We start from the raw sequence: 24,006 nt of genomic DNA, 5'->3' as shown, positions 1-24,006 counted from the left end.
CCCGCCACGTCCCCAAAAAACCTTCTCTCTGAGCACCATCCGTGGCGAGGATCCTCAGCTTCTCCTCCAGCCAAGACGGCAGCTCTGCTTGTGGTGCTGGGGCTCGGAGGCACAATGGGCTCCATTGTGCGGCCGCGGCGCCACCGGAGCTGGAGACGATACGGATCTCGCCATCGGGGCCTGGAATAGATTGTTTATTATTGTTTTATCATCTTACTGCTATTTTGCACTGAGGAATTTGTGAGCTTTGCGGATGAGAAGTCTGATATAGATGGAAAGCTCTGGGGTAGTTTTTCATGAGGCTCGAGGAATCATGGTGATAAAAATTATTTAGCTTTAATTTATAGATATTATAAAAAAAAGTTAGAAAAAAACACTCTTGATTTCTAATATAATAAGATTTATTTTAAACGTGACCAGTGTGCCTTCCTTGGCACAGGGGACGCCTCTGTTCTTTATTGCCCCAGAGCTGTTGCTTTATGATTCAGGGCTGCTTTTTACAGCTTTGTGCTGGTTTTAATGATATTTTTATCAAACATCTGGCAGGTTCCTGAAAGTTGCAGCATACTAGCTGAGGCCAGACTTCTCTCTCGTGGCAGATAAAGTGGGTGGGAAGAGCAATGGGGTCTAACGGAAAGACTCGTCTCAGTGAGGCACCTTGGCAACTGGAGACGTTTGGTGGGAACACCGTGTTCGCGCTGCTCGTCGGTGAAATTTGGATTATGTGTCCAGGCAGGAATAAAAACCAGGATTCATGGGTCTCATTTAGGCATCTGCAGCTTGGATATCTTATGTAGTCATCGGAGAGACAGATGCCTCCAAAATGCTGCCAATCCCAATATACATGCCTAAGAAAGCATTATCTCTGGCCTTTCAGAGACTAGGCAGCGTTAAACATCAGATGTTGGCAGCGAAGGAGGTGTCCAGGCTCCAGGATGAATCCCAGCCTCCCATAGCAGGGAGATTCGCTCTCGGGAAGCTGTGTGGGAGTGTAAATGCCCTGCCAGAGACATGCCAACTGCACCATGGCACCTTCCTTGTTGGCAGGGTGGCTCCGGAGAGCGGTTATGAGGGGGGATACCTCCGCACACCCATGCGTATACCATCTCCCTCAGAGCAGCTCTGGCTGGGGCTGCCTGTCCCAGGAGCCCACGTAGACCTATCAAAGCCCAGCTCTCCTCCCAGGGCCTCCTACTGCCTTGGGGAACGACTCTGAAAATGGGGCCTGGCCAGTAACGACCCATTTAAATACCTAATAATTAACCTCTGGGCAGTTCCTGAGGTGTCCAGCTCCCCTCCAGACTGTACTGGGGACAGCAGGAGGCTGCTGTGGTTCCCTTAACCCGACAGGGACAACCTAGCATCAGGTCAAAGCCTGCTGCCTCTGGCTTCAGCCCACCACCTTCCTGCCCACCTCGTCGTGGCTCCCGCAAGCCCATCCCAGGAAGCCACGCAGCAAGTACACAATAGCCACCCAGGTGCCCCGGTGATACGTGCCAAGCCCTGTTTGGAGAAATCCTGTTCCTTCCTTCGTGCCGTGCTTGGAGCTGGATTTTGATTTCCAGAGAATGATGAGAGGCTCAGGGTGGAGGAAGCTCAGCTCTTTGCAGCATTACGTGTCTCCATGTGCAGCACACTCTAGCTTCCTCATATTCTTCCTCTGTAATGCTCTCGAGTATGCAGGGAGGTAACAATCCCCTCTCATTGCTAGGAAAGTGCCCTGGTTAGACAAACAAGGGGAGGATTATATCTGTTTTTTGCCAGCATGCTGCACCCTGTGGTCAATGTTCCTCTGATTTTTAGTAATGGAGATAACTGGTCTCGTTGACAAATGAGCTGCTTTAAAATCCAGGACTTAACCCTCCGCCTGCAGATCAGTTTTGGAGCCCTTGGTCTGTAACCAGAGAAGCGTGGGGCTTTATCTGGTATTTGTTGAGTGAGGCTGTCCTGTCCTGCGGGAGCAGCAGGCTTGCGAGCTGGTCTTGGAGGGGAAAGGATGAGGGGAGAAACCCAATACTCCTGTTGGCTTGGTTGTAGCTTAATTTAGAGCACAGTGGCTCTGCTACAGTGTTTTTCCATTTAAAGCCTAACTTCGTTCCTTTTGTCATGTCCCGGGCGACGGCCCTGCTGCTTGCAGGGCAGTAGCAGCTGTCGGCTGAAGCTGCTGGAGGGTTTGTCAAAGCAGTTTTCCATCTACCATCCCCACAGCACCCATTTCCAATGGGCTTTCTCTCTGATTTCCCCACAGGAAGAACTTGCTTGGGTAAATCTTCTCTTTCAATGCCTGAAATTGTCTCCTCACCCCTCCACCCTGCTTTAGTTGAGACCTAAGGAGCAGACTTGCTCCCAAGCTCCTAAGGAGCAAGGTGACGACAGCCTTAGGGTGGAATTTGCAGGGAAAGGCGACTGCCTCCTCTAGTGTCCCAAAAATCAGAAGTCGCTGAGGATTTAATGCATGGGGAGGCCACAAGCCACCTGCAAAACCGATCTATGTCTATAGATTTGAGCGGGTTATAGTGCGGCTGGCTTTGACCTAGCGACTGAGCTTCTGCCACTTAGCTCTGCAGAGCCCAGGGCAGGAAGGGCTCGTGCGTGAAGATACTGTCTATCTTTAACAGCGCTAACACACCTTGCGGCCAATCAGTTGGGTAAGCTGCAATAGACTTTATTCAGTCATACTTTTAAAATTGGATGCATCCATCGAGCACCATCTGCCTTTTTGGTGGAACTGCTCTACCCAACCCCAGGGCACAAGACAACCTTCGACTTGCTCCAAGTGTTTCAGCCTTGTCTAGCCTCAGAAAGGATGCTTATTCTTAGCATATATTGGCTAAAAGCTGTCTGAATCCACTAGCTAATCCTAAGGTGTCTGTAGCCCCAAATACTTGCAAGCAGCAGAATTAAACCTCATACTGTTCTTTAGAGCTTAACTCTAGCCACAAGCCTGTGCCAGAGGTACAGAGCACTGTCACCATTAGGGTGTCACAACCTATCTGCTAGAATCAGGGATCGAAAAAATCCGTTTGTTTAGCTTATCAAAAAAGAAGTCTGTGGCATGACTTTACACTGGATGAAGGCTGCCCCAGGGAGGAAATGCTGGGTACTCAAAGCTCTTAAATCTATCAAAGAAAGGCATAATGATGACTGGCTGCAAACTGAGGCCAGAGAAATTCAAATCAGAGTTAAAGCACAGGATTTTAACAGGCTGATGCTTATCCACTAGGACAATTTTCCACAGAAAGCAGGGGATTTTGACGTTTTCAGATCAAGCCCAGCGAGATCCCTAAAAGAAATGTTGTAGCTCAAACCACACATCAAGTTTGCTGGAGAGATTTGAGACTGAGGACCAGCGGCATGTGTTTTGTGGGCAGTGAGACAAATATTTTCATTGTGTTTTTTCCTCTGCTGTATCCATGGAGTTTCATATTTATTCTCCACTCAGACGCTCCCTCAGAGCTGAATAAAAAAAAATCTGAGCAGACTGATACCTCAGCTAGATGAGGGTGGGTCCTAAAGTTACACTGAGTGAGATAGCTTTTGAGGGAGTAGTAATTAAAAAAAAAAAAAAAAAAGCAATGGGACTTTGTCAGGACTTGTACAGACATGTATTTGTTGGCTTCTCTATTGCCCTTCTCTCCCATCAAAGCCTGTAGTTTGATGACTGATATTGCCATCGAAAGGCTGGCTAAAGCAAATGCCCTCTCACGGTGGAAAGGCAGAGGGAGCACGTGAGTAGTCAAATGATGGACCGGTAAAGGGAACTGATTCAGCTGAAAAGCAACCCTGGTTTAGTCAAGAGTTTTTCTCAGCCTGATCACCACTGAACCAGCTGCACCACGCACCTGCGCAGATGTCTCTACCAGAAGAGTAGAAAGGGTGGCACGGGGACAGGTGCTCATAGCCAAAACGAGGTGAAGAGCTGGGGGATACGGGGCTGCTGAAGCCACCTGAACTAGGACTGCTGCTTCAAACACCTGACCAGATTTCTTACCTTCAGTCGTAAGAACACCTGCATAGTGAGAATTATCAGTCTCAGAGCTTAAAAATAAACAGTAAATGGTAATCGGTCACTGCAAGAGATCTGTGCAATGTCAGCACCAGGAGAAACCACAGCAAGATCACTCTGTTGGAAGTGCAGAGGGAATTTATTTCAAAACTAAGGTGAAAACGAAGGAGAAGTGGGCAGCCATGCCTGTGTTCAGACCCCCTCATCCTCTGTGACGGGAGGTAGTAGATTTGCATGTTTCCATGAGAACAGGTATTGGTAAGGGCTCTCTAAACAGGCTATTTTATAGTGACTTACTCCTTCCTCCTTCTGCAAGGCATCCTGTTATACTGCGTGTGTGTGCATGCGTGCGCGTGTGCGCACTTGCATAAAGAAAAGCTAATGCTTTTGTGCAACCCCAAACAAGCATATGTTTAAAGAAATGAGTGTTGTGGCACTTGAGGTTTGCACCACGTATTATCAAGCCATACGTGTTCTGTAACACATAGCCCTCCAAGTTTCTGATGTGAGTTTCATGGGATGACTCATAGCCATCCCAGGGAGAATTTTGCTAGAGAGCAGTACGATCTCTACTGCTTCATCGCAGGGATAGGAGACAAACGCTGACCACGTACTAGAAAGGATGGCACACTGACTGTCATGTGCACTGACTTACGTGAAAATATTATTGATTCACACTTCTGTGCAAGTGAAATCGGAATCCCCAGCTGCAAGCTATTAGCCTGAATTTAGCAGCCAACACATAGCAAAGTCTCCACACCTCTTGCCGTAGCTCAGCAAACTTCTCAGCATCTTCTCCTCGTTACTGCACGTCCTTAAAATATCTGTCTGAGCTGGACTGATTTCTTCTCTTTGGTCTGCTCAGTCTACCCCACATTACATAATCTCCATCAGGATGGAGCTGAACAGAGGGAAACTGCGGCTCACTTAGATGAGACTGTGTCTGTCCCACCATCACAGTCACAGGGGATCCAGGATTTACGATTCCTCAAGTTGTTAGAAGCTGCAGAGGGGGCTGCAGGTTGCAAGATGCCTTCCTCTGATGCTATTGCCAGCATGAGCAAGAGGAATCTGGTAAAGAGCGGTTTTGGTCCCGCTGTTTGTGACAGACAACTAACAGGTTTGCTCTGTGTTGGGGAAGCAGGGACGAGCTCTTCTTAAGTACAGGGAGAGTTAATTCTCAGGTGTTTAGCTTCTCGGTTCTATGGCCTCCTCCACCAGGGACTCTGTGAACTATTTGAAGAGACATCTCTGAGACTAAGCACAAAGACAGGGATCACACTCCTCTCACTGCATCTGCAGTAATTCCAGCTCTGCTCTCTTCTTCACTCTGCCTTATCTCAGCACAAGCAAGAATTGGAACCTGCTCCCACTGTTGGGGGAGGCAGCGGTGGCTTGCCTGTCTACCAATCCACTTTTTGTTGCTGGTTGGGGTTAACGCCTGGCAAACTTCACACTTACAGAAACAGGCTAACAAAGCAAAGCAGAAAGAGAAGAGTTTTGAAAAGACTTTCAACTGAGAAACAAAGCAGCACTATACAAAAATGATTAGCTCTCCATTTGCTCATAAACCCTAACGCTAGCCTTCTGCTGGCAAGCTGCCTGTTAACGCCTGATCAGCTTGCACCCAGTGTTCTCACCCTGCTGCAAATGACAGATGATGCAAGAGTTTTCAGCATCTCCAAAAGTGTGGCAAGAACTTGCCCATGTTTTGCTAGCATTTCTTCCTAGTGAGAACAAGACCTGACTGATGGATGAAGGCAGAGACCAAGAAACCGGGCATTTGTAGGCTGTAAGGCATGTTTCATACAGAATGAGCTATTACAGGAGCTGAATTTAAACTAAGTCTGCCTGAAGGGGTAATCTGCACAGTCTACCTCTGCAGTGAAAGCTCTTATCACTGCCAATATGTTCAAGCAAAGAAACAGGCTGGGATGCTCAGTGGAGTCTCCACAAACTTCAGTTGCAGATATTCACAGGCCAGGCTAATCTACTCCTTGAGCACTTAAGTGCAGCAGAAAAGCCTTAGACAGACAGGTATCAGTATGCTGATAAAAATACAGCTCAGCTTGTTCCTGGCATGGCTTTGGAAAGGGGCTGGCCTAAGTTTTGTAGGGCAAATTCCTACATGTGCACAAAAGGCAGCAGCATACTAAACACCGAACACTGTCTAGGAAAATTCTGCTGGAACTAGGGGAGGCTTTGCCCAACGTCACACCACAGAACTGCAGCTTCCTAAATCGCACCAAACTACAGCATGTAGAGTCTGAGAGCCAGCTGCTTGATAACTCTTACAGAGTAAGATACAGATAAAACTTGCTGGAATGCAAAATCCTCACTGTTTTTGTACTTCTGCTTAGTGTCATTTCTCATCCTCTCTTGCAAATGTTAAAAAAAATGACATGATCTGAGGCTGCAAAACTACACTTCCACTGCATTTCAATTCATGGGCATAATGCCTGGGCTCTCCCCCTGCTTGGCAGTCCAAAGGATTCTGAATATCTTGCTTAATTCTTCTCTTGTTTCTGCTGCCGAAGGGCCTGTAGAAAGATCTCCTTCACTTGGTCCATTGTGTCTTGGAAAAGTTTAAAGTCTTCCTCTTTCATTCTCACAGCAGTTTCCAAAGCAGCCTTCAGAGCTTCGTTCTCATCCAGCTGGATCACAAGCCTATGAGGAAACAAAAGGAAACTGTCGGGTGAACAGTGGAGCTTCAAAGCAAATGAGAACAGTGCTTCAGCTCCAGGGAAGAGAACTCTGAAACACATACTCTCTGGTCATTTTATGACAGGTGTGAGAAAGAGTAGACTTAAAAACGCTTGTTTCTTTTCTCTTTGAGATAGAGAAAAATATTGGAAGGTCAAGATCCTTTTCAGATCTGTTTTGCCAAAGATGAAAATTTTAGTTTCATTAATAAGCTTGCTATAAACAGTTAAGAAAAAAGAAAAGGTGTCTTTTTTGCAAGGGGTCTGTGTTAGCTTAACATGTCTGGGTATCCATATAATTATTAGGAAGGTTTCATAAGTGACATGCACAAGAAACAGCTCACAGACTTCCTGCGATTTCTACAGAGTTTGCTGGATTTTATCACCTGAGGATCTGGGCCAGGTAATATCACTGCTAAGAGGACAACAAAGAATCTTAGCTGTTGAGTTTTTGAAGAAGCTGACAGTAACACAGCACAGAGGAAGGGAAACCATACCTTGTGCTCAGCTCTTGAATCTGCGATTCTAGGGGCAACTTGGAGAGCTGGGCTGCAGAGAGCTCTTTATCACTCACATTCCAGGTGAGTCTTGAGTGACTAGTGGACTGACCTGTAGATTTAATCACACCATGGAGTTTCAGTAAAACAAAAAAGTGATCTTTTTCATTCGGTGGCACACCATGCAAATCTCAGGAAGCAGTGGATAAGTACTAAGGAGTTTGTTCATTTTTTCATATATCCGTGAACACATTGTAAACATATAGGAGAGAGTTTTATTTTAATCACCTTTCAGCAAAAGTAAAACGTGATGAGTTTGCATTACAGGGCTAAATGCAGTAATACATGTGTTTACCTACTTAGGGAAGAAAAAAATGATTCAAAATATTAAAGTGGCCAAAACAACAGGTGATAGAAACAGTTGAATGGTATTATTTTTATGTTTATCTTGCCATTGTATTTCACTTAAGCCTGGGACAACTGTTGCTTTCTGAATGCCTGTGATAGCATTTGTGCGTGGCACACACTGAAACAGCTTTTACGAAGCACTTTATGATCCTCGGCATAAACACAATATAGGTTCAACTCAGTAAAACATGTACAAATGTAATTGAAATTAAGCTTTCTAAATCAGGAGTGCTTTCCTAACTAAGGGCCTGTCAGAACACTGGTCTTGTCATTTCAAATGGACACAAAACCTTATTTTAGGGTAATCCAGAAAGATGTTGTTTTCCCGAACCTCACTACTGGGTTTGGAGAAGCAAAACATATGAGAAGTAGTGGTTATGTATAACCAAGAAGATGCCTTTGATCTTGATTTTTATGTATTTTACAGCACTGAGGAAAACCTGCTGTTAATTACCTGTTATCCTTTGGGATTCTTCTTTGCAAATTAAAAATTTGGATAAGACCAAAAAAAACCAAAAAATGAAACAAAAAATATATTTAAAACGCAACCAGGTTGTTTCTAGCTGCTCAACATCCTTATCTACTTTTCTTGAATCGAAGAGACTAGAAACATTAGATTAGTAATTAGATCAGCTCTCTCCAATTTTGCACTTTCAGAAGGAAAAGGGAACATTATGCAAATTAGTGGGTTCTCTAGTCTCTATTACATACTCAAGCTTCTCATCTCTTATTTCCTCAACTATCTGGCATGAAAGCATTTAGATAACGTACATGCTCTGCTAAAAAGGTAAATTACAGACTTTCAGACTTGCTTCTTGTGCAGACTCCAGAGTGTTTTGCCAAGTCACTAGGCACTGCAGCTCTTTTCAAAGAAGGATACAGACAATTTCTTCCTACTAGTGTTAATCCTTACAACATTTTCTTTTAGTCCTTAGGTAGACAAAGATAATGAATTAAATATTTAGTAAGAAGGAACCTATCATACCAGCGTGCTGTGCAGGCTGGTAAAAACAGCCTGCTTCTTCCAGCTTTGAAATGCAAGTTTCTCAGAGGTGATCTACCAAACCATTACTACAGCACAAAATGCCTCAGGACCTGAAGTGCTGATCGCTGTATCTCTTTGAGATTGCAAGGAAAATGTACATGTAGAATAACAGAATAACATATTGACACTGTACGCTATCAGGTTCTTATAAACTCAAAAAAATCAGCTAAATCCTCCGCTACAAGACAGCACCAAAACGTCCTTATACCATCTAAGGCATGGAGCTGCAGGAAAAAGCCTGCCACTCAGATTGCATTCCCAAAACTCTCACTCGACCACTATCTGTCCCTGAACATAACTTGATTTCTTCCTCTGGGTACCTGCTGAACTACTTGAGGGATCCAGTGCCTCCCATTTCCAAGCCCTACGGGGAATCACAAATGGTATTCCATTATATCGGTTCTGTGAGGCCCAGCACCGCTCGCCTCTCGAAATGAACGTCTGATATTCAAAAACCCAAACACTGGAGCACTCAGTTTCTAAATACTCTTCTGCCTAATATGGAGCTGGTCACCGAACTGCAGTCTTCTGTTTCCTAGGACAGAGTCTTTCTGCTAGGCTCTAGGTTCTTCTGCTTTTTCTGTTGCCAGGCTCCCTGTCTATATACGCAGGACAGTTCTAAAGAGCAGGGCTCGCTCAGTAAAAGGCATGAGAGGGCTCAGTAAAAAGCAAGAGAATGAGTCAGTGTTGGCTGGGGCCCTTGTTAAGGGCACAGAAGTTCTGTTCTAAGGAACAGATCAGTATTTTATAGATACTCCCCATTCATCTGGTGTACCTAATTACTCTCTATGCACTAGATGGGTGAATGGCAGTGTTTCACTTGAGGTCCTGAACACCATGTAAACGTTACACAGGACAGCCTAGCTCCTGGTGTGAAAAACAACACACAATATCTTGCATCATCACGCTGTTCCTGAGAGATCTCACTGCCAAATATGGATGTGACCAAGTGCACTAGGATAGGAGATGCAGAGAAAAGCAATACAGCTCAAGTAGCATTTCTTACCCCTGTCTGACTCAAGTCTAAGGAGAATCAAGACCGCTGTGCAGGTGGAAAGCAAGGTGACTCTGTGTACGGGATATAGTGCTCAATACAGATCAGCTAGGCAAGAATTAGTACACACAATAGCATTTGACAGAGTCACGATGGAAAGTCATGGCACGCATCGGCCAAGCTGCAGGACAGCCCTTTTCCCCGTGGCCCAAGATCATGCGTTTCACCTGGGGGCAAGCCAAGAGCATGCACATGGTCCGTTATGGACCGTTATGGTTATGACCTCTCCAGTCACCATAACTCAGTCTGACATCCACACCACTACCTGCCAAAATGAAGTTCCTCTTGCTAGTGTTCGTCTCTCGGCATTTAAAGTCTTTCTATTTTATAAAAATACATAAAAAGGGAAGCCACTGTAAAAGTTTCCGTAAGAATATGTGGCATTTTATTGGTTTAGACATTTTACAGAATCAGAGTCCTTAAGCAATAAAAGAATCTGACCAGGGAAATAAAAATTTTACATCCTGCCATGAATTCTTCTTTAACTATGCTAGTAAGGCTTTCATATTTATAGCAGGAGATTATCATGTTCATGGCATAATAAATTACACCAGATCTAATTACTTCATCACCAGTAATAGTTTTTCAGAGACACTGACAGGCCTTAAATTGGGATGCATCCTTTAATTCTGCTCTTAACTTAACCTTCAGATGAATCCATCAGGCAGGAGAGTAAAGGGAACGTAGCAATGGGCCTGGTGTCAACACGGAGTAGCATCAAGTTCTTCCTGCAGGCTCTCGTCCCATGAAAACATCAGATTGCAAAAGTCCCACTTAACTCTGTGGCAAAGGCCCTTGAGTTAAGTGGGGCTGGGATTTCACTACTCTGAGTAGGTCTAAATTACAGCGTGCAAGGTCAAGCACTTGTTCAGGTTTGAGAGATGAGTCCAAATATCACTGCTATCTATTAACCATGGAGATGGGATGGGGGACATTCCCTTTGCTGAGAACTCCACCTCACCTGCCTTGCTCCTCAGGGAAGGTTTCTGTGCACCTGTGTTCTTCCCTGGATCCATTTTTAGTTTTTCAATCTGTTGCTCCAAAATTACACATCGCCGCCGCTCTTCCTGAAGCTTCTTCTCAACTTCCAAAACTTTATCACTGCTTTCCTCCACCCTGATACGCAAAAAAAGGCAGTTCAGCCTCTACATGTCACGACTGTAAGGAGCTTAGTACTAGTCAGTCTTAGTTCTGAATTCTGCTTCATGCTGCATAGCTCTTAAAAGAGGGAATAGGAGAATCTTCCATGCATCCAAAGGCAGAAATCCCACTACAATTCTTCCAGATGACATCCTCCAAATTTGCAAAACAGAACTAACTAATAAGTACAGTTATGAATAATTGGTTCATTAAGGGAGTTTGCTTAGATCCCTTAACACTTACTACTTGTATAAATTTCCCACTCAGATAAGCAGGCAAGCTGCAGATAGTTGAGGGGAGATCATTAACTAGAAGAAGAATAAATTGCATTTTTTAACACATTGGGAAAATCTGGAAGGAAAGTAGTTTCTAAAAACACTGTCTAGCATTTAGCTGTTCTGCATCAGTTATCTGAAAGTAAGAAAAGAAGCCGAAGATTGCTTTTAATACACTTGGCCATTAGAAACTGCCATGGAGGAACCTGAGTGGAAGAGAAAGCAATGAGCCACTCTGGAATTTCATAGGGAAGAGCAAACTTCCTCTCTGTTTACCCCCTGTAACATCTTAGACAATTAACTACAGAAACGTGATGTGCACCCACAAACGTAGCCAACAGTGCATCTGGTTTGGGGTAGTGCCTGATACCAAATGATTTAAAGGAATTTAAAGCTAGAGAGAATCCTGAATTGACTCACTGTATCGTATGAATCCTGAATGGACTCACTGTCTTTGGGAACAAAATAATTTCCTTCTTGACCCCATGGGTGATAGCTGCTTACTCTCTGAATCAAGAGGTTTGATTAGTCTTATTTCCCTCCTAGCTGGCATAACTGAAAAATATTACAACCATAATAAAATTATATCACTGTCTTTAAAATCTAGCTACAGGCAAGACTCTGACCTCCTGTGGCAGTGAATTACCAGGCTGCTGACATGCTGTGTGAAATCATATTTCTCTTCAGTGGTTCTGAATTCACTAAACTTGCATTTGACCAGGTGGTCCCCTAGTATCTACATTAGACAAACAGCAGAGGAGAAATGACAAGACGAGGCAGTCCTTATGAAATCTTCTATCAATACAAGTAACTTATACTGAAACGTTCCTCTAGTTCTTCCCCTCCGCCCAGGAGGGACAGAACTTACACACTTTACTATAGACTATCCTTCTGAAAGTATTCTGCTCTGCAGTAACTGATTGTGAAATACGGTCCTAAATTCTGGCAACCATTACACCCTCTTGCTGCAGGCAAATCTCACTCATATAACCACTTTCAGTGCACTTCCCTTGACTTAACATCATACATGTTACTTGAGTGCTGTTGACTTACGCTGCCACAGAGAAGGGAAGAGAAGGAAGGCCTGATTTTTTTTATATCTATTCATGTTGAGATATGACTGGATAGTGTATTATACTGAGCTACTCCAAGAGTTATTGCGCACAATCTTACAAAATTTACTTCATCTGCAGGAGCTCTTGATAAAAGATAATGGTGGAGTTGCTGAATCACCAGTCTATGGTACATTTTACTCTTAACTGTGTATTTCCTTGACTCTGACTTCTTCATTATCCCATAGTCTCTATGGTCCTAATTTAGCAGTCACTTACACCTCTGTCCTTAACTAATTACATAGCTCTGTTAAAGGCCCTAGAGTTACAAACGTGAATAGAATTCTCCCAGCGCGTATTCCATGATTTAGCCCTTAAAAGCAACAGGGGACAATACCTTTTCAACTGTTATAAGGAAATGTATTTCTCTGACTGTGATCAGTTGTACAGGACAAAAGATAGACAAGTGAGAAACAGTAACTGGCATAAAATAAAGAAAGAAAGCAAATAGTATGTATTGTCTTCAAAACTACAAAGACAAAATATTGATTTGGGAATCAAATAATATAGATTCTATAACTAGGAAAAAAATGAGTCGCTGAAAGGTGTCTAAAGAGAAAAGACTTTGCTTACTTTGTCCTCCTAAAACATAACCGGATTTCAACATTGTATTACACTGACTTGAATAATGGAGAAAAAAAAAATCATCACTATACTTCAGTTAAACCAAAAGAAAGTCACTGAAAAAAGGATACAGTGAAACTTATAGGAATGTGAAAAGCTTCTGGAACACAAGTCAGATTATAACTAAAATTTCAGTATTTACTACTGATGAATAATATTGCTGCTTAAATAACACCACACATGTACATAAATGCAACACTTCTAGATGTATACAGGTATGGCATGCTTGAAGATGACTCCATTTTTTTCTGCCGTTTGTTCTAAAGAGATCTAAAAAAATGAATCATCCCCTGCTCAGTGAAATTGAGCAGAAAATTTTTTAAAGCCCCTATTTCAGGAAGTATCATACTGGCAGCGTATGGCGTACTGTACCGCATGCTATATCACACGTCTGTCTGTTCAACAGCTCTTTAATTACAGCATCCCACAAAGGACGCTGATAATCAGCCGTTACCTTTTCTGCAGCACAGTGACCAGCTCCAGGAGCCTGTCTCTTTCCACTTCAGCAGCCTGGCAGAGAGCCTTGTGCTCTGTGCTCTGTGTCTGCAGCACTTTCAGATCCAGGCTGTCAGTCTCAGTAAGCCTAAAACCCACAGAAACGTTAAGAGCGTGTTTCCCATTTCACAAAAGAAAGAAATGCAACAAAGAGAGCTTTTGAAAAACGTTTCAAAATACACTTGTCCGAAGACTAAGAGAGGCTGCAGAACCAAGCTCACTACCTCCCCCCAGCACCAACCTCTATACTGCAGTACGTGGAAAACAAACATGAGGAAATAAAGCAAGTGTGGCTTTCAACAAAAAAAGCCTTTTCCCTTGCAACTGTGCTCCCCTTTCCCATCACGCCTGAAAACAAACTTCCACCGTGGATCAATTCACAAATGCTGACTCTTCTCCTATTGCTGCTGCCAAAGCAAGAGAAGGCTATATGTGTATTCTCGAAAGTGCTACACGAAGCTATTAAATAATACGCTATTGATTTTCCTCAACCGAAAGGTTTCAGGCAGCGTTAGGACAAAGGCCATTCTCTTGCCTAATCATGTGATGAACAGAACAGGGCAGTTTTTCCATCTATCCCATCACTATGTACTTCATTCATTTCTTCCCCTACCTCTCTGCAAGGGAATCTTCATGAATAGCTCCTTTAGAGCAAAGGGCAGAGAAATATTGGGGGATGGGAAAGGAGAAATAGGATTTGTGGGGGCATAAAACTAACAATCGATTGAAATAATTAAGAGAGCAAAAAGACAGTGGAGCCTGTGTCAGAACCCTTTGGCAGTACCAGGTAGGAAGGACGGGGAAAGAACCTGTCAGAACAGGTTACAGAACACAGAAACAAGGCAGAATGGGCTAAGAGTTGCCAGCAGCTTGCGGAGCATGGCAGGAAATCTCTGTTGTTTATGATGAACATTATATACATACCTTCCAGGTGTGATGTTATTACAGGAAAGGGAAGGCTTAGTAGCTGCCGATTCTATAAGCATATGGCCCATCGCGGACACGGTGCTAAGAGGAAAACAGCTTTGTTAACCACTGGGCTCCGCAGAGGGCAGTCCTCCAGGAACTCCTGTTATTTTCCAGCATTTGTGTTTATTGCTGCCTTGCAGGGGAGAGACTCTCGAAGCCACCTAAGTACATGTCACACAGGCTATGCATACACAATAGCTTAGCTTGCTCTCAGACTCTGAAACACGCTGCAAAAGCACCTGGTGACTCCAAGGTGCACAGCCTGCCTTTGATCAGTGTTTGATCTCTGCGCTTCTGGGGACATTTTGCTAGCCCTCCAGACCAGCATCCTGGAGCTCTTATGTCACAGCACGTGGGTGTCAAGAGTAGCCACGAAGTAACTTGTGAGCAAGAATAGCTCTTGATCCTGCTTTGTTCAAGCTAGCCACGCCAACAGCCACACCAACAGTCACTGCTGCTCTGTTTTCTCACAGGCCGTGTCTTGCACCTTTGTATGCAGCACTCCCATCTCACATCCTCACCCACTAGCACAGGAGACAAGCACAACTTACTGTACCCGTGTGATGGAGTTTGCACACTGCACGCTTTCGCACCAACTGAAGCCCTGTTCTGCAGCCAGGTGCAGAATTTTTGCTTCCAGATGCCTCTTAAAAATATACTTTATCTAATATATTCATCTAGATATTTGCATTTTGTTTATTTCTTCTACTTTGTGAAGACCCTCCGGAAGATTTGTCAGGCATTTACTGTGGAAAGAGGACTCAACTGATAACACTAGAGAATTACTTCCAGTCTGGATGAGTTTATGCTTAACGATATATGTGCCTGGGACAAAAAATTCTGGTGTTTAATTGAGCTCAACTGCCTAAAGGCAAGTCCCTGTAGATTTAGCCCACGTTTCCTTGCCTAAAAGCTGCAGCCACCAGAGGGTATAAGTCTTAATATTACGGAACAGACATTGCTGCCTTCTGGGCTTTGTCTGGTTAATCTATCCCAAACCAAAGTTAAGGCTGGAAATGACAAACGTGGTCCAATCTACAAATGCAGATTTTTCCTTTGACATCTTCAAGGGGATTTTTGCTCCTATTTATAGCATATTTCATTTCATCTTTCCTGAAAGGAAAAGATGATTCACTAAAGTAAAATGGAACAGAGGGTTCATCAGCATATTAAGGTTAATGGAGTGAGCTCTGCCACCCAAATTATTAAAGGCTCTTGCAATGCTCAGACTCATTCATTGCCCACCTGACACGTCAGCTATTTTCATGAGAGAACTATGTTAGCCACGTGTGCAAGCAATAATTTCTGCATCGCACTTAACGGGCTTCTACAAAGCCATTTCCAAGCCCAGTTTTTCTCCTTGCCCTCCCACCTACTATCAGCAGAAATTTGAAGCCATCTGTAAAAGAAAACCTGTGGATAAAATATAGATTTGTCCCCTGCAGCACAACTTCTGTGGAATTAGAAGAGGGAGAATGAAGTCAATCAAAAAGGGTATAATGAAGGAGGTGTTACCACTCCAGAAAAAGCAACGGCATTAAAGGCAAGACTGGGACTAGCAAGGGGAAACGTCCTATCGTAGAAAGATCTGCATGGTTTTTCTGAACAATGTGAAGCCCATACAGGGTATTATGTTCACGACAGCCAAAGCCCGTAATCTTTCTTCCTTTACGGCCAGAGGCAAAACCCTTTCACACATATTAACAAGACCACTAGTGCACCTCATCAAAACAAAAATCATTAACAGCTTGTAGAAATAAAATCTGCGGGTTTGAAATAAAATGGGAACGTGCATTTGCAAGGGGATTTTATGCTATGAAGGCTCAGCAAGAAATAAAAAACAAGCTGCTTAGGGCTACAGGGGAAAAAACAGGAAAGAAAGGAAATTTTCAGATAAGGGTATTGTTTTAACTTTAACTCCAAAACACTGGGAAGAACTTTTTTCAAATTTTATAGTAATGTTCTACTTAGGGATACACCTGGCAGTTTTCAGGCTAAAGTCAATGTTCAAAGTAACTTGGTAAGGGAGTTTTAAAAAGATTACATAAGAGAAATTACTTAATTTTATCTTTGTGAAAATTCCCTCTTTCCTCCTAACACGAGTCTCAAGCTCTCATTCCCAATTAGATCATAAACGCTTTAGCAATGAAAAGAGCATTTTCTCTAGGAAAGGATATAATTTCCTCTGGCATCTACGGTCCTTTTACACAGCCAGAGTGTTCCACAGTTGCATCAGTGTAAACAAAAATCAGACCTATGACTGCTTTAAGATCAGTGTAAGTTAATGGTCCTTAGTAAGGCTTGAAAAAGCATATGTGTGAAGAACAACTAATGTGGCATGCTTTCAACATTGCTGCAAGGAAATCCTACTCAAAGCATCTTTATCGATTTAAATAATGCACTGCTGCATTATTTACTGCTTACCTCAAACAGAGTTTTGCGTTAATTTCTCACCCTGCTTTCAGAAGCCTGGCCATTAGAAGCCCTGTTTCTCATAACAGACAAGAGCCAAAGGCACTTAAGCCAACCACACAAACATTATCTGAGTTGGAGAAAAAGAATGAGCTGCACCATCATCATGTCAAATGTAGTAACGTCTGCAAGTCCACACATCTTTCTCTGTCCCAGGACTAACAGTCAAGAGATAATGTGACTAGAGATAACAATATACTGTAAACAGGCTGCCACAGCTATTTGCAAACTACACTTGCGGTTTGATACAACTGGCTGGGAAAACTATGTTTCTGACCAACTCGTAGCAATTTCAAACATTGACGTTAGGGTCTTCTTACCGAACAGATTCAGTCCTTCCAACCTGATCGCTGCCTGATGCCAGGGTCCTGAGTAGAGTAAAACTTGTATCTTCTGAGCGCTCAAAGGGTGGTATATCAGCAGCTCCTGAACTGTCTCCTTGATGGGCAGATTTATTCTGTTAATGTTGGAGCAGGGTATAAAAGCAGTTACACAGTTCACAGGAAAAGAGCTGCATCAATACCTGAACAGCTGCCTAGGATTATTGCTACATGCATGTCATAACTTTTGATTTACAGGACTTCCTCAGAAGCTTTTCTTTAGTTTCTATCCCTTGCAAGAGAGAAATAAAGCCACAAATAAAAACAAAAGTCAGTAAGAAGTGAAGTTCCATGTGAAACCACAGAGGGCACACAGTGTTGCTAGAGAACCCACAGCACAGCACCACAATTACTAGCATGGCTGTTTTGTGTTCCTGCCCCAAACTTTATCTTGTGTTCAGCTCTCCAGCCCCACTATTGACAGGTCCCCAATCTCACCATAACCCTATGAGGAGCAGAAGTGCTATGACTTGGAGCTGAGTCACAGAAAAAAATGAAGACCAGTATAAGGACAAAGATTAAAAATAAAAAGCCCCAATGCCTCTTTTGCATTTCTCACATTTCTATTTCTTCATTCTTATTTAACATTTGAATTTTGATTTGTTTTATTTCAATGACAGTTCGATGCCTAACTACTCTACCAAAATCTGACTGTAACTAACCAGACCACAAAAGACGCCTTTGGCAGGTTTGCGGACTAACTCTCAATCCCTATGCCTGCGCTCCAGGGACAGTACCATCTTGCCTCTGTCAGTTTGTAACTCCAGACCACAAAGGCTGGAAACATTTTTAACACACTGGTCCATAAGGAGCCAACCTTCCTGATTCTTTCATCTACACAATAAAACTTCTATATGGCTGAGATCCATCATACTCCTATCAACAGCTTAGAGATCTGAGGGAGAGGAATTTTCAGAAGGGGCTCACAGGTGGGAGGAGAGACTAACTTTTAGAGGTCCCACTGCTCCCATGATGGGTTGCAGCTGGTTACCACGGCAGCCTGGTGATGTTGGCCTCAGCTGTGTCTGCCTGCTTGCTGCAATCAGCAGCTGAGGATGCCAAATACTGAGGAGTCCTCACTGCAGTCCAACCCCTGTTGTCAGTCATGTGACACAGTCTTGGCATAGAGCCACATGCTGATGTGACTGATACCCCTGTGTTTTCTGCAGCTTAAACAGCTTGAGGAAAAGTTAGGTATAAATGGGAAAGAAACTCTGAGTTACAAGAAAGAACGCCTTCTTTATCATTGCAACAGAAGAGCCTGTCAGAAGGGCAGATACTGCCGTCTTGCGTTAGCAACAGTCTCAGACAACACGGGAGAAGAAAGTGGAAGAGCAGATCTAAAATGATCACGAGGTGTGCTCTTCCAGTTCATTTCTTCTGTCTACCTGAAGCGTGAGCTGGCCGATCTCTTCTTCCAGCTCTTTAACCTTCGCTTCTCGTTCAGCCACCATCTGTTTGAGCTGCTCTATAAGGCAGTTTTGTTTCTGAGCCTCACTGTTCAAGTGCTGCCCTAGGATCTGTTGGGACTCCTTGTTCTTCTCATCCTGCTGGCTCAAGTGCATTAAAATCTCCTGCATTTGCTTCTGCTGGCTCTGATAAAACAGAAACAATGAGTGAGATGTTCACCTTCCTACACATGCATTAAGACTACACAGGTATTTCATCCCTTCCAGGATAAACATACATGTATGAACGCTAGGGCAATCCACTGCCCTGCCAAACCCATTCCCTGGTGTAAGCAAACTGATGCCACTAGTGCTACTCCAAGAACTAATTTGGTCCGCTGTGTTTCAGTACGAGATCACCCTGTCTTGCCCTCAGTATCTATCCATTGTAAGGACTGCACAGCACATCCACTTCTAATACCCAGACACATCCTGCTGGGTAAGGACAGTCTGTCCTCCCTGGCCTCTGCTGGTCATACCAAGACTTTGGGGTGCAAATAGAAAGGACCTGGGCCACTGAGAGACGCAGCTTGCTGGGAGCTTCACTAAGAGTGTAGCAGAAAAGACAGCAAGAAAGGCTGGTCTTTGACAAAGTGGGTAACTTTTTTTTGTATATTGGATAACAGAAAGTAAAGATTTCAATGTGCTTTTAGTGAAACTGGAACAGGAACAGATTGTGTTACGGTGACATTAAGAGATGAGGGTAGTGTGAAAAGACAGCTATGTATGTGGCTAGGCTGTTTTACCAGTGGGTTTTGGAGTTTTTCCTCGCATTGACCTATCTAATACCTGTTGGACAGTTTGTTCTGTCTTGAAAACAAACTGCAAGCAAGCTGCTGCTTTGATATAAGAGATAAAATATGTTAACCATTATGTCCCAATCGGTGACCTTCTGTAATAATTTTAGGAGAACGCTCAAACTTAGCAAAAGTGACAACTGCTATTTGGCTGCTCTGTAATCTATGTAATCTGCTGGTCTGTACCAATATTCCTCTCATGACTGCCTGGTATGCAGAAAGAGGAATGCCCGCTTAGTCATTAGCATGTGTTAGCTAAAACCTACATACACTAACAAGGAAATGTAAGTGCTTTTAAACTTGTGAGGAGCTGGATCAGGAAGCACAGAACTAACCCTACTGAAAAAGTGGCATGTTTTCTAATATTTTTTCTCATTACTGTAATTGGGGAAAATCATTCGGAATCATGGAAAAAACACTCCGAGCCTGCAAGAACATGATAGCAGCTCTTTATATCAACAGAACTGCACCTTAAGTCCCTGCTAATACTGTTCGTTTTGCGGGGACTGAGTCCTCTCAGTTCCAGCTACTGCTGGTGGATATGCATAGGGTTTAGCACTTACGACTCAGGCCTTGTGTTGTTTTAGGTGGTGTAACACAACAAATTAAAGTGCAAAACTGCAGGCATTCTCAGAAAAAAAACTAGTGACAGGGTTGAAAGCAGAACAGGGAAAGCAAAACAGTCCAGCTTCATGAGTCAGGAATGAAGCCTTTACCTACTAAACAATCTTGTTTCCATCCTTCTGCAAAATGTTTCTTACAGCACTTACAGCTTAGAGTCACTTGACTCCAACTGTGTCACCCCTAGTGCTGTCCTCCAGCCTTTACCTGATCTGATACAAAGTGCAGAAGGTCTTTAGATGACTACGAAACCTCTGGCTGTCATGGTTTAGTTCATCAGGCCCCTGTATATCCTAAGGCTGTCTGTGTCACTGTGTCATAAAACGATGCCATATTTCATCAGTTATAGGAAGTGCTGATCTGCAGGGCCTGAGACCAACGGTAATAGTCAGACTGTACCAGTAAGGCATCTATGAGCTCATCGTCGTGTTTTCCTTTCTCCAGCAGGGTTACGATCTGTCCCTTCAGAGTTTTCACTTCACTGCACAGCACTTTGTTCCTGGCTTTTGATGCATCAAGTTTTTTTTTCACTTCCTCATGATCTTTCTGGAGAGCATCACGTTCCCCTGTGAGTTTCTGCAGTGATGCAAACACATCATAGGAAACGACAGTTATGGCCTATCATCAAGACCTGTGTGCTTTGGTGAGCTCAAGGGATCACACCTTGCCTGGCAGAATCCAAAGCAGGGAATTGGCATATCAGCTCATCCTTATCTCAGTAGAAATTACACGTACTACTATTTACCACCTGCTTGCCAGCATTAGAAAAGGTCTGTCTGCTTTAGGAATACAAGTGAGTTATACTGATCCAGTATATGGATGGAGGCAAATTCTAATTTTGTGTAAAAAGCTAATTCAGTATGAGCCTGCTCTTTCATTCACCGCCTCATTCAAGCGAATATACTTCTGATAAACTTTCTCCATGGGGAAGCTCTTTTACTTCCAGATACACGGTGGCCATGTTCTCATTGCCTACTAGAAAGTGTCCCTGGTATATGCTGTCCCCTGCGCCATGTCTTGGCCTGGATGAAACTGGCCTCGGAGTCTGCTAGCAGTTTACTATGGCTGTACAACTACAGGGAAAGTTATTGTGAGCGGAGCCTGAAACACAAGGGAAAAGTGGAGCTATGCAGATTCACAGTTATCGAGGAAAATCTCCCTGTGCACTTGTGGCTATAAATCTTCTCTTTCATTCTCACTGCCAAGAGTGAAAGATGTGTTATCACCTCACTGCTCATTCTGTTGCATGGTTAAGCTGTGATGAGAAAAGCAGCAGCTAATCAACCTCTGGGCTGGTGCCAGGTGGCCTTTACAGAAGTGAATATAGGAAAGGAGTATGGAGAAATGCACTTTGCTAACCTGAATATATATAGTTGGCTCTGTGTTTTCTGTGAACATAGGCCTACGTATCCTTTGCAACTCTGGGGTTACTACATATGCCACCAGCAATAGCCCCTCTCAACCCCTCATCACTGTACACCTGTTTCTATTTTCTAACAACTGCTTATGATAGATAGAGAGTAAGACCCCTTTTCAAAACACCCCTTAGAGAAGGTGTTTGAGGTGAATGTAAAACAGCCCACAAAAGACTTCTCAACTTTATTCTCTTTGAAAGTAGGAGCTCATAATCATGCAGCTAGATATACGAGGTGTGAGGCTGATGCTGGTATTTAAGACTGCCTGAAGGGTACCGAGCTTGGATGCAGCTCTAGCGGGGCTTCTTTCCACACGGCTCCTCAACGTAAAGCCAGGGCTTTATGCTGAGCAGCATTATTACGGGCAGCAGTGCAACTCAGGGCTTCTCTCCTTCCTTCTAACATCACATATCTGATATAGTTGTCAGGTGGTCAAATTTCAGGCCAACTAGATGCATCCTGGGATCCTTCCCTGGAAGTCTCCTTCCCTGGAGATATTCAAAACTCGCTTGGACACAATCCTGGGAAATAAGCTCTAGAGGACCCTGCTCGAGCAGGGGGGTTGGACTAGATGATTTCCAGAGGTCCTTTCCAACCTCAACCATTCTGTGATTCTGTGATCCAACACAGCAATCACGAAGCAAGGGAGAAGACCTGATACTGTACTGCAAATACATGCCTGGCTATGCAGGAGTACAACATATAAAAGAAATGTAGAAATCTTCTGCTGTGAAGTATGGTACGACTTCCTCCAGCAGAGTGGGTGGGTTTCCAAAACGGCCTCCAGGTAGGGTTGAAAAAAAAACCCAAAACACTCTGACGGCAGCCAAGTTATTACACACTATATATTCCACGTAGGACTCTGTCAGCTGACAGGTTTTACCTCCAAAGCTTCTTTCTTTTCTTTTTCCAAGCTGCGAATCTTCAACAAGTTCTTCTCTTGGGCTGACAACTTCCTTGGATCAGTGAGTGCCAGCAAGTCGTCATCAATTTCAGTCGATGATGTTCTGCTTTTGGTTTGACACAAACGACTCTCCAGCTCTCGAACCTAGAGGACAATATGAGAACTCATCCAGGGCCTATACCAGGAATACACTGGTCCCGCACCAAAGCGCAAGTAACAAAAGGGAGCTCAGAGTATAGCATCTTGTCATTTACTTCTTGACATTATCACGGTTAACTAACACAAAGCAGCGTCTGTTCTTTCAAACTTAAATTTGTCAGCTGCTAACAAACATGCAGATGCCTAGGGCATCCATGGGAGACAGCGCCTTTCTGGAGCTGCATTTACCCAGCACATACCCCAAAGCATCTCAAATGACACAAGGCTCAAATAGGGCTCAGACACATTCTCTCCTGTACGTTTAAGCATCTCGATCTTTAGAAGAATCACTACCCAGGATGTCCGCAATGTAGACATCTATGGCACAAATCATTAGCCTGAACGTAAGTTACCAATGTTGTTTTAGATGCCCTGGGATACTGGAGACATCTGACACATATTACACGTATTACAGGGCATCCGTACCCTTCTGGAGCAATAACCAGGGGCCAGTGGGATACCCTGCAGTATCTCAGCTGGCATTAGATACTTATGTGTGAGCAACTGAACCAAGTCCCTAAATCTTAGCTATTCACTACAGACTTTTATAGTTAACGGAGGGAAACTGGCACTGCTAAAGTACATTTTTTCTGCCCTGTTCTGGGGAGTCTTTCAAGATGACATGTACTGACCTCCTTTTCCCTCCAGTGACTGTACTGACCAGATTCCCAATGACTATGGAAGAAGCCTATGGAGACTGGCTCAGAGGGAAATTTCTACAGTACTGTAGAGTACAGTACAGTACCTAAAAACTTCAGATGAATGCCAACCAGAGATCCTAACAGACGGCAAATGTAATTTTTCCACAGGAAAGCAGACGTTAACAATTTCAGTCAATCAGAGTGCAAAAATCACAGTTCATTGCAATATACTTCAGCAGCAGAAAAGCAGGAATATTACGTACCAAACTACTTGAAAGGAGTATTATTTAAGATGCAGACAAACCGTACCCCTGTCCTGACCTGATATTTCAGCTAGACTATGGCCTTCAGACTCAAGAGTTAAATACCTTACTGAAGTTCCTGGGGGCAAAACTTGCAAATCTCATCTGGCCTCAATTCTTCCCACCTGACTTCCGGCATTTAAAGGTGCCTAGATTTTTTTTTTTTTTTTTTTTTTTAAAAAGGTGCCTAGATTCTACTCTCAGTGGAGAGAAGCACCTTCAAAAAAACGCTGGGATTTTAGCTAGGCAGCCATAGCTCTCTGAGGTCACTGAACTCTCTCCTTTGACACAGATGCACAGGAATTCCTAAAGACCCTACACGCTCCTTCACTTATTTAAAATGTAACCACCCCGTACCCACACACACACGAACACATAAACCAAAACCCCTTCCACAAGTTATCATAAAGTGTTTTATTCTAACAGTTGTTTTCCTCAGCGCAGAAAAGACTGGTCATATACTTGCAGCAAACTCTGCTTGTATTGGCCATGCCTTACAGG

At 43.6% G+C, this 24,006-nt stretch overlaps 1 protein-coding gene across 10 annotated transcripts in view; it reads right to left on the bottom strand.

The window, feature by feature from the left end:
- Positions 1-444: 444 nt before the first annotated feature.
- Positions 445-24,006, bottom strand: part of CCDC13 (coiled-coil domain containing 13) — a 38,611-nt gene continuing 15,049 nt past the window's right edge. For 5 of the 10 annotated variants that reach the window (XM_068934098.1, XM_068934094.1, XM_068934097.1 and 2 more), the window contains 9 exons: positions 22,344-22,508; positions 20,445-20,621; positions 18,568-18,774; positions 17,120-17,256; positions 14,283-14,366; positions 13,318-13,446; positions 10,674-10,828; positions 7,206-7,317; positions 445-6,673 (listed from right to left, as the gene is read on the bottom strand). In XM_068934098.1, the coding sequence (XP_068790199.1) occupies positions 6,514-6,673; positions 7,206-7,317; positions 10,674-10,828; positions 13,318-13,446; positions 14,283-14,366; positions 17,120-17,256; positions 18,568-18,774; positions 20,445-20,621; positions 22,344-22,508 (1,326 nt within the window). In that variant the 3' untranslated portion in view covers positions 445-6,513. The remainder of the gene's footprint in view (positions 6,674-7,205; positions 7,318-10,673; positions 10,829-13,317; positions 13,447-14,282; positions 14,367-17,119; positions 17,257-18,567; positions 18,775-20,444; positions 20,622-22,343; positions 22,509-24,006) is intronic. The other 5 variants (XM_068934099.1, XM_068934100.1, XR_011139494.1 and 2 more) reach the window with 5 other exon arrangements.

Source organism: Struthio camelus, chromosome 2, assembly GCF_040807025.1.
Source record: "Struthio camelus isolate bStrCam1 chromosome 2, bStrCam1.hap1, whole genome shotgun sequence".
In the NCBI taxonomy this organism is placed as follows: domain Eukaryota; kingdom Metazoa; phylum Chordata; class Aves; order Struthioniformes; family Struthionidae; genus Struthio; species Struthio camelus.
Note: the sequence above shows the minus strand (reverse complement) of the source record. Positions and strands in the feature narration are given on the sequence as shown.